The sequence below is a fragment of the Hemiscyllium ocellatum genome, chromosome 50 (assembly GCF_020745735.1).
Source record: "Hemiscyllium ocellatum isolate sHemOce1 chromosome 50, sHemOce1.pat.X.cur, whole genome shotgun sequence".
In the NCBI taxonomy this organism is placed as follows: Eukaryota; Metazoa; Chordata; class Chondrichthyes; order Orectolobiformes; family Hemiscylliidae; genus Hemiscyllium; species Hemiscyllium ocellatum.
The window spans coordinates 1,917,130-1,932,280 of NC_083450.1; the positions used below are offsets into that span (position 1 = coordinate 1,917,130).

The following is a 15,151-nucleotide window of genomic DNA, read 5'->3' on the forward strand; positions in this document are numbered from 1 at the left end:
CACACCACGCGCACACACACACCCCACACACACTTACACATACCGACACACATACACACACAGACACACATACACACACACACACACACACACACACCCCACACACATGTCTCTCTCACTCTTCACCCTCCCCATATCCCTCACCCCAACCCATCCCTCCATCCCCCCACTCCCCCTGCCCATCTCCCCTCCACATCCCCTCTCCCCACACCACTCGCCCACTCACACTCTCCCCATTCCCTCTCTCCCCACCCACCTCACCACACAACTCCCCTCCCTCTCCCTATCACCCTCTCCACATCTGCCCACTCACCCGCTCCCTACCCCCACCCTCCCCCATCTCCCCATCCCCTCCCTCCCCATTCACCTTCTCCCCATCACCTCCCTCCCCATCCCCTCTCCCCCTCCCCCCATCTCCCCATCCCCAGTCTCCCCATACCTCGTCTCCCCATCCCCTCCATCCCCATCCCTCTCACCCCCTCCCAACCTCCCCATCCCCTCTCTCCCCATCCCCCTCTCCCCAGCTCCCCTTTCCCATCCCCCTTTCCACATCCCCCCTCTCCCCCTCCTCTCCCACATCCCCCTTTCCCCCAGCTCCCCCCTTCCCCAGCTCCCCCCTCCCTAATCCCCCCTCCCCCCAGCTCCCCCCTCCCCCCAGCTCCCTCTCTCCCCCAGCTCCCCCCTCCCTATCCCCCCTCCCTATCCCCCTTCCCCCAGCTCCCCCCCTTCCCCCAGCTCCCCCTTTCCCCCAGCTCCCTCTCTCCCCCAACTCCCCCCTCCCTATCTCCCTCTTCCCCAACTCCCCCCTCCCTATCCCCCGACCCCCAGCTCCCCCCTCCCCAGCTCCCCTTTCCCCCAGCTCCCTCTCTCCCCCAACTCCCCTCTCCCCTAGCTCCCCCCTCCCTATCTCCCTCTCCCCCCACTCCCCCCTTCCCCCAGCTCCCCCTCCCTATCCCCCTCTCCCCCCACTCCCCCCTCTCCCCCAGCTCCCCCTCCCTATCCCCCTCTCCCCCTCTCCCCCAGCTCCCCCCTCCCTATCACCCTCTTCCCCAGCTCCCCCTCTCCCCCAGCTCCCCCTCCCTATCCCCCTCTCCCCCAGCTCCCCCTCTCCCCCAGCTCCCCCCCTCCCTATCCCCCTCTCCCCCAGCTTCCCCTCTCCCCCAGCTCCCCCTCTCCCCCAGCTCCCCCCCTCCCTATCCCCCTCTCCCCCAGCTCCCCCCCTCCCTATCCCCCTCTCCCCCAGCTCCCCCCCTCCCTATCCCCCTCTCCCCCAGCTCCCCCCCCTCCCTATCCCCCTCTCCCCCAGCTCCCCCTCTCCCCGTACCTGCATGTGGTTAATGGAGACCCAGCAGTCTTCTGGAAAGTCCTGGAGCATGGGCACCAGGAACTGCAGGCAGCCATCCCAGTGACACAACAGCAGCATCATTCCGATGAGATTCACTATCCTCACCACCGCACTCGCAAGGTCATAGGTCATGTGGAAAATCTAAACAACACAGGAGGAAGGAGGGGAGAGCCTTTATACCACCTCGGTCACTCATCCCGGGGACAGGAGAAGGTGGGGGTGGACCGGCCTCTCAAACAGTGCCTGACCTCGCATGACACCAGGTTAGAGCCCAACAGGTTTTGGAGCACTGGCCCTTCATCAGGGTTTGGGTCATGTTGAGTGACTTCCACCCTGGTCCAATAGCAGCATCCCCACGTCAGGGCTCCCACGGCCTTCATGACCCGCTCCAGTCCATGTGCTGCCGGCAGACCCACCACGCCCTGAGGGAGGGAATTCCAGGATTATGATCCTGAAGGAATGAGGGATATATTTCCCAAGTCCGGGTGGGGAGAGGCTTGGTGGTAGCGTTCCCGTGTACCTGCTGCCCTTGCTGTTTCCCGATGGAAGTGGCCGTGGGTTTGGAAGGTGCTGTCTGAGGATCTTTGCTGAGTTTCTGCGGGGCACCTTGGAGACGGTGCTCACCGCTGTTACTGAGCGTCGGTGGGGGGGGGGGGGGGGGGGGGGAGGTTCTTGGATGTGGGGCTTTGCCCTGGATGGTGTTGAGCTTTTTGAGTGTTATTGGGGCTGCCCCCATCCAGGGCAAGTGGGGAGTATTCCCCCACACCCCTAACTTGTGCCTTTGTAGATGGTGGACAGGGTTTTGGGGGGGAGTCAGGAGGGGAGTTACGTGCTGCAGGATTCCCAGCCTCTGGCCTGCCCTTGCGGCCACTGGGTTTATGTGGTGAGTCTGGTTGAGGTTCTGGTCAATGGTAACCCCCACGATGTTGACAGCGGAGGGGATTCAGTGATAGAACAAAGAAAATTTACAGGCCAGGAACAGGCCCTTCGGCCCTCCAAGCCTGAGCTGATCCAAATGTACTGTCTAAACCTAACGCCCAATTCCTAAACATCTGTATCCCTCTACTCCCCACCTGCTCATGCATTTATCCAGACGCATCTTAAATGAATCTACCTGCCTCTACCACCTCTGCTGGCAACGTGTTCCAAATACCCCCCACCCTCTGTGTGAAGTACTTGCCGCATGTATCCCCCTTAAACTTACCACCTCTCACCTTGAAAGTGTGACCTCTCATTATTGAATCCTTTACCCTGGGAAAAAGCTTGTCTCTATCCACCCTGTCTATACCCTTCATGATTTTATAAACCTCAATCAGGTCCCCCCTCAATTTCCTTTTTTCTAATGAAAATAAATCTAACCTACTCAACCTTTCTTCAGAGCTGGTTCGAGGAGAAAGTGAGGACTGCAGATGCTGGAGATCAGAGCTGAAAATGGGTTGCTGGAAAAGCGCAGCAGGTCAGGCAGCATCCAAGGAGCAGGAAATTCGATGTTTCGGGCAAAAGCCCTTCATCAGGAAGGGCTGATGAAGGGCTCATGCCCGAAACGTCGATTCTCCTGCTCCTTGGATGCTGCCTGACCTGCTGCGCTTTTCCAGCAACCCATTTTCAGGGCTGGTAACATGGTTGAATAAGAGGAGGTGGTGGTTAGGTTGTCTCTTGTCCGGCATGTGTGGGTTACGAATGTTACCTGCCACTTGTCAGCCCAGGCCTGGATAGATACTGTCCAGATCTCGCTGCATTTGGACCCTGTCTGCTTCAGTATCTGAGGAGGGGGCGAACAGTGCTGAACCTTGTGCAATCATCGGTGAACATCCCCCTCCCACCCCCCCCCCCCACTCCTCCCCGACCCCTGACCCCCTGACCTTATTTATGACCAAGGGAAGGTCATTGATGAAAATGTTGGACATGTTGACATCAGAGTCATCAATGCTGGGTCAAGGTAAAAACTCTCAAGGGGAAATCAACAGGCCAACATCGTGAGGGCTGCCTTCCCAAAGAGCTAGTACAGGCACATTGGGCTGAATGGACTCCTCCTGTGTTTGCTCATTCTATGATTCCTCAGAAGAGCTGGCCCTGAGCCAGGGGTCATGGTGTAGACTGGGCTCATTCTCCAGCAGGGCTGAGAGGGGGAGGCTTCTATCTTCAGCCACAGAGTCACTATCACCAGGTCAAAACACTGAACACTTCCAAGAAGGGGTTAAACATAATTCTTAGCACTAAAGGGATCAAAGGTTACAGCGGAGAGAGTGGGAACAGGGAGCAACTGGTCCCCTAGAGGAGACACAGATTGAAGGCAATTGGTCAAGACACCCAAGATCGGGAGGAGTGGGTTGGAGGAAGGGGAGAATTTGTTTTGTCGCCAGTCAGTGAGTTGTTGTGATCTGGGACGGGGTGCCAGGAAGGGAACAGACTCAACTAGAATTTTCAAAAAGCTTTGGTGAGATTAGGTCACTTTTGAGGGTGAGTGTGAGAGTGAGTGTGTGGGATTTGGTGACTGTGAGGGTGTGTGTGTGTGAGACTGGGTGAGTGTGTGAGATTGGGCGTGAGGGTGTGTGTGAGTGTGAGACTGGGTGAGTGTGTGAGATTGAGTGTGAGGGTGTGTGTGTGTGAGACTGGGTGAGTGTGAGACTGGGTGAGTGTGAGATTGGGTGTGAGGGTGTGTGTGTGTGTGAGACTGGGTGAGTGTGAGACTGGGTGAGTGTGTGAGATTGGGTGTGAGGGTGTGTGTGTGTGTGTGAGACTGGGTGAGTGTGTGAGATTGGGTGTGAGGGTGTGTGTGTGTGTGAGACTGGGTGAGTGTGTGAGATTGGGTGTGAGGGTGTGTGTGTGTGAGACTGGGTGAGTGTGTGAGATTGAGTGTGAGGGTGTGTGTGAGTGAGACTGGGTGAGTGGGTGAGATTGAGTGTGAGGGTGTGTGTGAGTGAGACTGGGTGAGTGTGTGAGATTGGGTGTGAGGGTGTGTGTGTGAGAGACTGGGTGAGTGTGAGACTGGGTGAGTGTGTGAGATTGGGTGTGAGGGTGTGTGGGTGTGAGACTGGGTGAGTGTGTGAGATTGGGTGTGAGGGTGTGTGTGTGAGACTGGGTGAGTGTGTGAGATTGGGTGTGAGGGTGTGTGGGTGTGAGACTGGGTGAGTGTGTGAGATTGGGTGTGAGGGTGTGTGTGTGTGTGTGAGACTGGTTGAGTGTGAGACTGGGTGAGTGTGTGCAAAGTGACAGTGGGGATGAACTGGACAGCTCTTGGACAGGGCCAGCACAGGCTGAGTGGCCTCCCCCATTACCCCCAAGCCCAACCACCACCCCAGTCAAACCAGGAAGTTTGGGAATGTACCTCCTCCCACTGGTGGATGTAGCGAATGAGCCGGGAGAGACGCAGGAGACGCAGGAGACTGAGGATCTTGGCAAAGCGAACAATCCGGAGTGCCCTGGCTGTTTTATAAACCTCGGAGTCAACCCTGGTCTCCAGATCCACAATCAGGAAAACATAGTCGACTGGGATTGAGGAGACAAAATCGACCAGGAACCAGCTTTTCAGGTACTTCATCTTGATGGTGTGAGGATCAAGGATAATCTCCGTGTTATCCTCCACCACAATTCCCGTTCGGAAGTTCAGCACCAGGTCGATCAGGAAGAAGGTGTCGGACACCACGTTGAAGACGATCCACGGAGGAGTGTTCTCGTCCTTGAAAAAGGTGATGCCCACCGGCAAGATGATCAGGTTCCCCACCATCAGCAGCAGCATAGCAAGATCCCAGTAAAACCTGCCCCAAAAAAAACAACCAGGCAGAACAGGGCGTTCACACAAAGCTGCAGCTCATCGTCCATGCCCCGCACGGTCACATGTACACACCCGCTCACTCTCAGCCTCACACTCACCCTCACCCACTCGCTCTCACACTGACCCTCACACTCAGCCCATTCCACACACACACACCCTCACATCCAATCTCACACACTCACCCAGTCTCACACTCACCCAGTCTCTCATAATCACCCTCACAGTCACCAAATCCCACACACTCAGTCTCACCCTCAACCTCAAAGTTACCTAATCTCACACACTCACCTACTCTCACACAGCCTCACACTCACCCTCACCCACTCGCTCTCACACTGACCCTCACACTCAGCCAATTCCACACACACACACCCTCACACTCACCCTCAGTCGCTCAATCTCGCACTCATCCTCACCCAATCTTACACACTTCCCTCACTCACTCACCCTCACCTGCTCACATTCATCCCCACCCAATCTCACACACTCAGCCTCACTTGCTTGTACTCACACTCACCCCAGTCTTACACACTCACCCACTCACTCTCACCCAATCTTACACACTCAGCTTCACTTGCTTATACTCACACCCACCCAATCTTACACACTCACCCACTCACTCTCACCCAATCTTACACACTCACCCACTCACTCTCACCCAATTTCACACACCCAGCCTCACTTGCTTATACTCACACTCACCCAATCTTACACACTCACCCACTCACTCTCACCCAATCTCACACAATGACAATGCACTGCACAGCCAGTGTGACAGGGTGGGTGGTCACTGGTAATACACTGCACAGCCAGTGTGACAGGGTGGGTGGTCACTGGTAATACACTGCACAGCCAGTGTGACAGGGTGGGTGGTCACTGGTAATACACTGCACAGCCAGTGTGACAGGGTGGGTGGTCACTGGTAATACACTGCACAGCCAGTGTGACAGGGTGGGTGGTCACTGGTAATACACTGCACAGCCAGTGTGACAGGGTGGGTGGTCACTGGTAATACACTGCACAGCCAGTGTGACAGGGTGGGTGCTCACTGGTAATACACTGCACAGCCAGTGTGACAGGGTGGGTGGTCACTGGTAATACACTGCACAGCCAGTGTGACAGGGTGGGTGCTCACTGACAATACACTGCACAGCCAGTGTGACAGGGTGGGTGGTCACTGGTAATACACTGCACAGCCAGTGTGACAGGGTGGGTGGTCACTGGTAATACACTGCACAGCCAGTGTGACAGGGTGGGTGGTCACTGGTAATACACTGCACAGCCAGTGTGACAGGGTGGGTGGTCACTGGTAATACACTGCACAGCCAGTGTGACAGGGTGGGTGGTCACTGGTGACACTGGTTGGGAGAGCTCACAGTTATTCTGATGATTCTGACTGGGGTTCAGTCAGACCTGAGCACGCCCACTGCACGCATGCACATTGACCCATGACCTTCAGTTCACTCCCTAGATACCGCCCACTCCCCCCCCCCCCCTCAACATCCCCCCTCCCCCCAGGCTCCACACGGACTCACAGTGGAGGCATGTTTACTGGAATCGAGCGGGAGAAAGGCACCATTCTGCCACACCTGCCTGTTACCAGGGAGAGCTCTCAGTCCCAGCAACAAGCACTCACCCTGAAACTGCAGGCCACAGGTCTGTGGGTAATGAGTCCCAGAGATTCAATTACTGTCACGGATGGAACAAGACAGCAGTGGAGCAGTGGAAATATGGAGCACTGGGACTCCCGATTCCATTAATATCCCTTGTCACATTGTGCAGGTTAGAGGTCAGTGCAGCTCCAGTGATACACACAAAGCTCAACACCATCCAGGGACAAAGCAGCCCCTGCTTGACTGCGCCCACATCCACAAACATCCCCTCCCTCCAACCCCCACACGCAGCAGCAGCAGTGTGTACTATCTACAAGATGCACTGCAGAAATTCACCAAAGCTCGTCAGACAGCCCCTTCCAACCCCACAAACACTACCACCCAGAAGGACAAGAGCAGCAGGTACGTGGGTACACCACCCCCCTGCAAGTTTCCTTTGTAACTAGTGTTACGTTTACCTGAACCGACCACTAACACCATGTTACGATCTGATGAGGGTCCAGTGACTTTTATGTGTAGACTGTGTGTGGGAAGAGACTAAGGACACAATATTTCTGTGAACTCTAAAATATGATGACAGTATCCACACTCATAGAATCATAGAACCCCAATAGTGCAGAATCAGGCCATTCAGCCCATCAAGTCCGTAACAACCCTCCAAAGAGCATCCTATCCGAATCTACGCCCCTACCCTTTCCCTGTAAGACTGTATTTCCCATGGCCAACCCACCCTAACCTGCACATCCCTGGGCACTATGGGACAATTTCCCATGGCCAATCCACCCTAACCTGCACATCCCTGGACACTATGGGACAATTCCCTATGGCCAACCCACCCTAACCAGCACATCCCTGGGCACTATGGGACAATTCCCCATGGCCAATCCACCCTAACCTGCACATCCCTGGGCACTATGGGACAATTCCCCATGGCCAATCCACCCTAACCTGCACATCCCTGGGTACTATGGGACAATTTCCCATGGCCAATCCACCCTAACCTGCACATCCCTGGACACTATGGGACAATTTCCCATGGCCAACCCACCCTAACCAGCACATCCCTGGGCACTATGGGACAATTTCCCATGGCCAATCCACCCTAACCTGCACATCCCTGGGCACTATGGGACAATTTCCCATGGCCAATCCACCCTAACCTGCACATCCCTGGACACTATGGGACAATTTCCCATGGCCAACCCACCCTAACCAGCACATCCCTGGGCACTATGGGACAATTTCCCATGGCCAATCCACCCTAACCTGCACATCCCTGGGCACTATGGGACAATTCCCCATGGCCAATCCACCCTAACCTGCACATCCCTGGGTACTATGGGACAATTTCCCATGGCCAATCCACCCTAACCTGCACATCCCTGGACACTATGGGACAATTTCCCATGGCCAACCCACCCTAACCAGCACATCCCTGGGCACTATGGGACAATTTCCCATGGCCAATCCACCCTAACCTGCACATCCCTGGACACTATGGGACAATTTCCCATGGCCAATCCACCATAACCTGCACATCCCTGGACACTATGGGACAATTTCCCATGGCCAATCCACCCTGACCTGCACATCCCTGGACACTATGGGACAATTTCCCATGGCCAATCCACCCTAACCTGCACATCCCTGGACACTATGGGACAATTTTCCATGGCCAATCCACCCTAACCTGCACATCCCTGGACATTATGGGACAATTTCCCATGGCCAATCCACCCAAACCTGCACATCCCTGGACATTATGGGACAATTTCCCATGGCCAATCCACCCTAACCTGCACATCCCTGGGCACTATGGGACAATTTCCCACGGCCAATCCACCCTAACCTGCACATCCCTGGACACTATGGGACAATTTCCCATGGCCAATCCACCCTAACCTGCACATCCCTGGGCACTATGGGACAATTTTCCATGGCCAATCCACCCTAACCTGCACATCCCTGGGCACTATGGGACAATTTTCCATGGCCAATCCACCCTAACCCGCACATCCCTGGGCACTATGGGACAATTTCCCACGGCCAATCCACCCTAACCTGCACATCTTTGGACTGTGGGAGGAAACCAGAGCACCCGGAGGAAACCCACACAGACACGGGGAGAATGTGCAAACTCCACACAGACAGTCGCCCAAGGCTGGGATCGAACCCAGGTCCCTGGTGCTGTGAGGCAATAGCGCTAACCACTGAGCCACTGTGCTGCCCATTCGATACTAAAATGTATCTGCGACAGCCCGAACTGTGGGAAATATGGCAATGCCTAATGTGCATCAAACTGTAAACATAATCGAGGTAGATCTGACCGATTCCCCCTGACCCTTCACCAGGCACAGTCAGTTATAGCTCTCCAATAGTGTTTACAGTGAGGTTGTGGGGCTCACTGAGCCTGAAAGGCCTGAGCTGTTCCAGTGGGACACAGCTTGCTCCAGAGGTATGGCCTATATCATGGAGCAGAGGTCAGTCATTGGGTTGAGTGACCCACCGTACACCAGGCCCACTGCTACAGACTCATACAGACACTCACACACAGACACACAGTCTCACACAGATGCCAGTCTCTCACACACACACATACACACACAGATGCAGTGACACACACACACACACAGAAACACAGTCTCACTCACACACAGATGCAGAGTCTCACACACAGATACACAGTCATACTCAGACACACAGTCACACACACACAGATATACAGTCACACACACAGACACATAGTCACACACACAGAGGTACACAGGCACAGACTCACAGTCTCACACAGACACACACAGACACACACATACACATAGACACAGACATACATAGTCACATACACACGCACAACTAGTCTCACACACGTAAATACCATCATGCATGTACACACATCTGCACGCACATACACACAAATACAATTGTGCACGCATACATGCGAATACAGTTGTCCGCAAACATACACAAATATAATCATGCACAAATACAGGCACACACACAAATACAAGCGTGCGCAAATACAGGCGCGCACACAAATACAGGCACTCACAAATACAGTTTCACACAGACATGCAATGCATTTGTGCGTGCACACACACAAATACAGTCACAAACTCTCACATGCATACAGTAAGACACAATCACATAAGCTAATACAGATACAGTCTCACACACAAATACAGCTGCACAAACTGATATATGTATAGTCCTGTGCACACTGCTCCTAAAACATCCATACATTTTAACAAACATCAATGCTTGTTCTTAAAATTACAGTCTCTCACAGACTCACGATCACAGTCTGAGGGGCATAATCTCACAGCTCCATCACACACACAAACCATCAATCTCAGAGGAAATCAACAATCTCTCTCTCCTTTCCCCTTCACATACAGACACTAACACCAACGCACATTCTCTTACACATCTAAACACAATGACCCTCTCTCACACACTGATATACAGTTTCATGTGGCCATGCAGTCACACAAACACACGAATCTCAAACATGCTCAAGTAAGGCAGCCACCTAGTCATACATTCTGTCTGAATTACTCACATTTGCAAACAGATGCACACACAGTCTTTCTCACACTGTATCACACACAGGTTATGTCACACTGTATCACAGACAAACTGTGTCTTAGACACTGTATCACACATAGCTTCTGCCTCACTCACTGTATCTCAGTCAGTGTCACACTGTATCACAGACAAACTGTGTCAGAAACTGTATCACACACAGTCTGTCTCACACTTACACTCACAGGCTGTGCCTCACTATCAGACATAGTCTGTCTCACACTGTATCACACACAGTCTGTCCCTCACACTGTATCACACACAGTCTGTGCCTCACTGTAATGTATACAATCTGTGTCACACGGATTAACGCACTGTCATTGTTTCACACACAGTCTGTCTGTGTCCTGAAACTGTACCAAGGGCAGTCTCTGTCATGCCTCCTGCCTGTTGTAGTGTGGGACAGGCGAGTTTGCCTGACACTGTTCCCCATGCCCTGGCCTCCTCCCTGGATCCTGGGTTTACCTGAAGTCACTGTAGGGGTGAATGATCCAGAATCCAGCAGACTTGACCCTCTCCTGCTCGATCTCCACTGCCTTGTGACTGCCGAACATGCGGAGAGAGAACTTGTTGACCCCTGGCTGAAGCATGGCACTGATCTGGCGGTGCATGAACGTGTTACTGCCAGCTGCTAGCTCCTGCTCCGCTGCCAGGATCTGCTCACACGAGCCCGGAGTTTTCTGCAGGAATGCCACTGCTTTGTGTGGGCAGGGGGCTGCCTCTCGGTGTGGGCTACAGCCTGCCATGTGCCCCGAGTCTGGGCTCCCAGTGCCCGCTCTTTTCTGTGTTGGCAGCTCTCCATCCAGCTCCCAGTCCTGGGAGCACACACTGCCCTTGGTCTGACTCCCATCTCCCCTCACACTGCCTGCCCTCTCCATCCTACTGTCCTGCCTCTGCATGGAGAGGCAACTTCCCTCTATCTCCCTCCCTTTCTCCTTCACTCTCTCTATCTCCCGCCCACTATCTTTCTCCCTTTCTCCTTCCTCCTCTCTACCTCTTGCCCTCTATCTCTCTCTCCCTTTCTCCTTCCCTCTCTCTTCCTCCCACTCTCTATCTTTCTCCTTTTATCCTTACCTCTCTCTCTCTCCTTCCCTCTCTCTTCCTCCCACTCTCTATCTTTCTCCTTTTATCCTTACCTCTCTCTCTCTCCTTCCCTCTCTCTTCCTCCCACTCTCTGTCTTCCTCCCTTTATCCTTCTCTCCCTCTATCTCTCTCCTTCTTCTCTCTCTATCTCTCTCCCTTCCTCCCTCCCTCTGTCTCTCTCCCTCTCTTTCTCCTCTCCCTCTCTCCTTCCCTCCCTCTACCTCTTCCCTGTCCCTGCCTTCCTGTCTCTCTCTCTCTCTCTCCCCCTGTCTCTCTCCCTCTCTCCTTCCCTCCCTCTACCTCTTCCCTGTCCCTGCCTTCCTGTCTCTCTCTCTCTCTCTCTCTCTCTCTCCCCCTGTCTCTCTCCCTCTCTCCTTCAGCGATTAAACCAGCACCAGGTAATGCCGCCTCTCAGCAGCTCCGACCTGAACAGCATCTCCATTCCCACTCGGGATGCTCAGGGCCATCCTCAGCCTGCCTCCTCCAGCCCCTTACCCCTCTCCCCCCGGGAGTGCTGGGGGCTCCAGCTTCTCCCTCAGAGGGGTTGGGGGTCGTGCAGGCTGGGGTAGGGGTAGATACACAGCCTACCTCCCTCTCCCTTCTCCTGGGAGCAGGCTGACACTGGAGGAGATGGCGAGGAGCCGGCTTCAGTACCTTGGACAGCTCCCAGGGCTGGAGGGACAGAGAGGGTGAGGGGGAGAGAGAGGAGGGCCCTCTCCCTCTAACAGCAATGGCAACAGCAGCTCTGTGTGAGACCTGCCATTCTCTCTCTTCCATGGACAGGCAGACCCACAGCAAGAGACATCTGCCGCATAATTCATCAGCTGACTGAGCGACTCTCTCTCTCTCTCAAGGAGAGTGTCGCCACCCGTGTCTCAGTGTGTTTATTACAAGGATAACTGTGTCTGACTCACACACTGCCTCTGTGTGTCTGTGTGTGTGTGTCTGTGTGTCTGTCTGTGTCTGTCTGTGTGTGTGTGTGGGAGAGTGAGAGAGTCTATGTTTGTGTGTGTGTGAGAGAGAGAGTCTGTATGTGTGTGTGTGTATGGGAGAGTGAGAGAGTGTGTCTGTGTGTGTGTCTGTGTGTGTGTGTCTGTGTGTGTGTGTCTGTGTGTGTGTGTGGGAGAGTGAGAGAGTCTATGTTTGTGTGTGTGTGAGAGAGAGAGTCTGTATGTGTGTGTGTATGGGAGAGTGAGAGAGTGTGTCTGTGTGTGTGTCTGTGTGTGTGTGTCTGTGTGTGTGTGTGTGTCTGTGTGTGTGTGGGAGAGTGAGAGAGTCTATGTGTGTGTGAGAGAGAGAGTCTGTATGTGTGTGTGTGTGTGGGAGGGGGGGTACACGTCTGTGTGTATTCACATGTGCATGACCAAATACTGGCAAATGGGACTGGATTAGACTGGATGCATTGGTCCGAAGGATCTGTTTCTGTACTGTCCATCTCTCTGACTCGAAGTGATTCTCTGTAAGAATGTGACACGTAGCTCTGTGTACAATGCACCTGTCCAGATAACAATGTCTGCTATGTGCATCTGTGTGTGTATATGTATACATCTGTGGTGTGTATACGTGTATACACGTGTGTTTATGTGTGAATGTACATATTTTTAATGTGTTCATTTGTGGGATGTGGGTGTCACTGGCTGGGCCTGGCATTTATTGCCTGTCCCTAATTACCCCTTGAGAAGGTGGGGGTGAGCTGCCTTCTTCCCTGGGTTGACCCACATTGTTGTTAGGGAAGGATTTCCAGGATTATGACCCAGTGACGGTGAAGGAACGACAATATATTTACAAGTCTGGTATGTATTTTCATGTGTTTATACATGTATGAATGTATGTCTTTTGAGCGTGTGTATATATACATATATGTTTGTATGTATGTTAATGTATTGTGTGTACATATGTCTTTGTGTGTCCCTATGCATGGGTGTACATGTATATATTTACACAGGTGTGCTGTGTTTGTATGTAAATGTACATGTGTTTCTGTGATGTGTGTATGTGTATTTATACCAGTATGTCTGTTTATATGTGTGGGAGTGCAGATGTGTATATTTGTATATATGTGTGTGTATGTGAATAAATGTATGTATATGTGTATCTATGTGTTGCATTTGTGTGAGTTTGTATCTGTGTGTTTGTGTCTGAGTCTGTGTGTGTATGTTGCACGTGAATGTCTGTGTGTTTGTGTCTGTGTATGTATCTGTGTGTGTCTGTGAATGTGTGTCTCTGTGTGTATGTGTTTATATGATTATGTGTCTGTGAGTGTGTATGTGTTTGTGTGTGTCTGTGAGTGTGTCTGTGTGTTTGTATCTGAGTGTGTGTGTTTGCGTCTGCATGTGTACGTCTCTGTGTGTATGTGTTTGTGTGTGTATGTGTCTGTATGTTTGTGTATCTATGAGTATGTGTCTGTGTGTGTGTGTGTCTGTGTGCATGTGTCTGTGAGTGTGTATGTGCCTGTGTGTTTGTGTGTGTATGTGTGTGTTTGTGTCTGAATGAGTATGTCTGTGTATATGTGTCTGAGTGCATGCATGTATGTGTCTGTGTGTGTGAGAATGTGTCTGTGAGTGCGAGTGTATGTGTCTGTTGGAGTGTGCACCTGTGTGCATGTGTATGTGAGTGTATATGTGTCTGTGTGTTTGTATCTGTGTATGTTTCTGTCTGTGTTTGTATTTGTGTGTCTGTGTGCGTATGTGCCTGTGTGTGTGTTAGTCTCTGTATATGTGTCTGCGTGCTTGTGTCTGTGTTTGTGTGTGTATGTGTCTGTGTGTGTTTGTCTCTGTATGAGTATGTGTCTGTGTGTTTGTGTCTGTGAGTGTGTGTATATGTGTGTGTGTGTGTGTGTGTGTATGTGTCTGTGAGCGTGCGTCAATGAGTGAGTGTCTTTGTGCATCGATACATGTGGGTCTGTGTGTGTGTTTGTGTCTGTGTGTCTGCATGTATAAATGTGTAAAATGTGTGTGGGGATGATTGTGGTACTGGGGTAATGTCACTCCCTGGAAATGCAGAACTCCAGGCTAATTTCCAAAGGAGGTTAAAACAATGACTGTAGCTGCTGGACACCAGATTCTGGATGAGTGGTGCTGGAAGAGCACAGCAGGTCAGGCAGCATCTAATGGACAAGGGTTGGAATTGAACCGTGTCAGATGGTAATGTTTTGGGGAGGGTTGTCAGTGTTGGTCAGTGGGGTTTGGCTGGAGAGCCGTCAGCAGAGTGGGTCCAATTCCTGCACTAGCTGAGGTTCCCATGATAGGGTCTCCTTCACAACCTCTCCCCTGGCCTGAGGCATGCTGACCCTCAGGTTAAACCAGCACCAGCTGTCTCTCCCAGAGCAGCCCTCGAGGGTTTAGGACGATGGGAACTTCACTTTTACCGTGTATGTATGTACATTTATGTACATATGTGTCATGTGAGCCAGTCAGCACTGACCCTCCGACAATGGGGCACTCCCTCAGCACTGACCCTCTGACAGTGCCCACTCCCTCAGCGCTGACCCTCCAACAGTGCAGCACTCCCATAGACCTGACCCTCCGACAGTGCAGCACTCCCATAGACCTGACCCTCCGACAGTGCGGCACTCCCTCAGGACTGACCCTCCAACAATGCCCACTCCCTCAGCACTGACCCTCCGACAGTGCAGCACTCCCTCAGCACTGACCCTCTGTCAGTGCCCACTCCCTCAGCACTGACCCTCCGACAGTGCAGCACTCCCTCAGCACTGACCCTCCGTCAATGCAGCACTCCCTCAGCACTGACCCT

At 52.9% G+C, this 15,151-nt stretch overlaps 1 protein-coding gene across 1 annotated transcript in view; it reads right to left on the reverse strand.

The window, feature by feature from the left end:
• The window catches only part of LOC132805515 (potassium/sodium hyperpolarization-activated cyclic nucleotide-gated channel 3-like), a 28,734-nt gene extending 17,541 nt beyond the window's left edge, over positions 1-11,193 (reverse strand). The window contains exons 1-3 of the mRNA XM_060820627.1: positions 10,781-11,193; positions 4,674-5,103; positions 1,325-1,486 (exon numbers count right to left, since the gene is read on the reverse strand). Coding sequence (XP_060676610.1) covers positions 1,325-1,486; positions 4,674-5,103; positions 10,781-11,193 — 1,005 coding nt within the window. The remainder of the gene's footprint in view (positions 1-1,324; positions 1,487-4,673; positions 5,104-10,780) is intronic.
• Between the last annotated feature and the right edge of the window lie 3,958 nt (positions 11,194-15,151).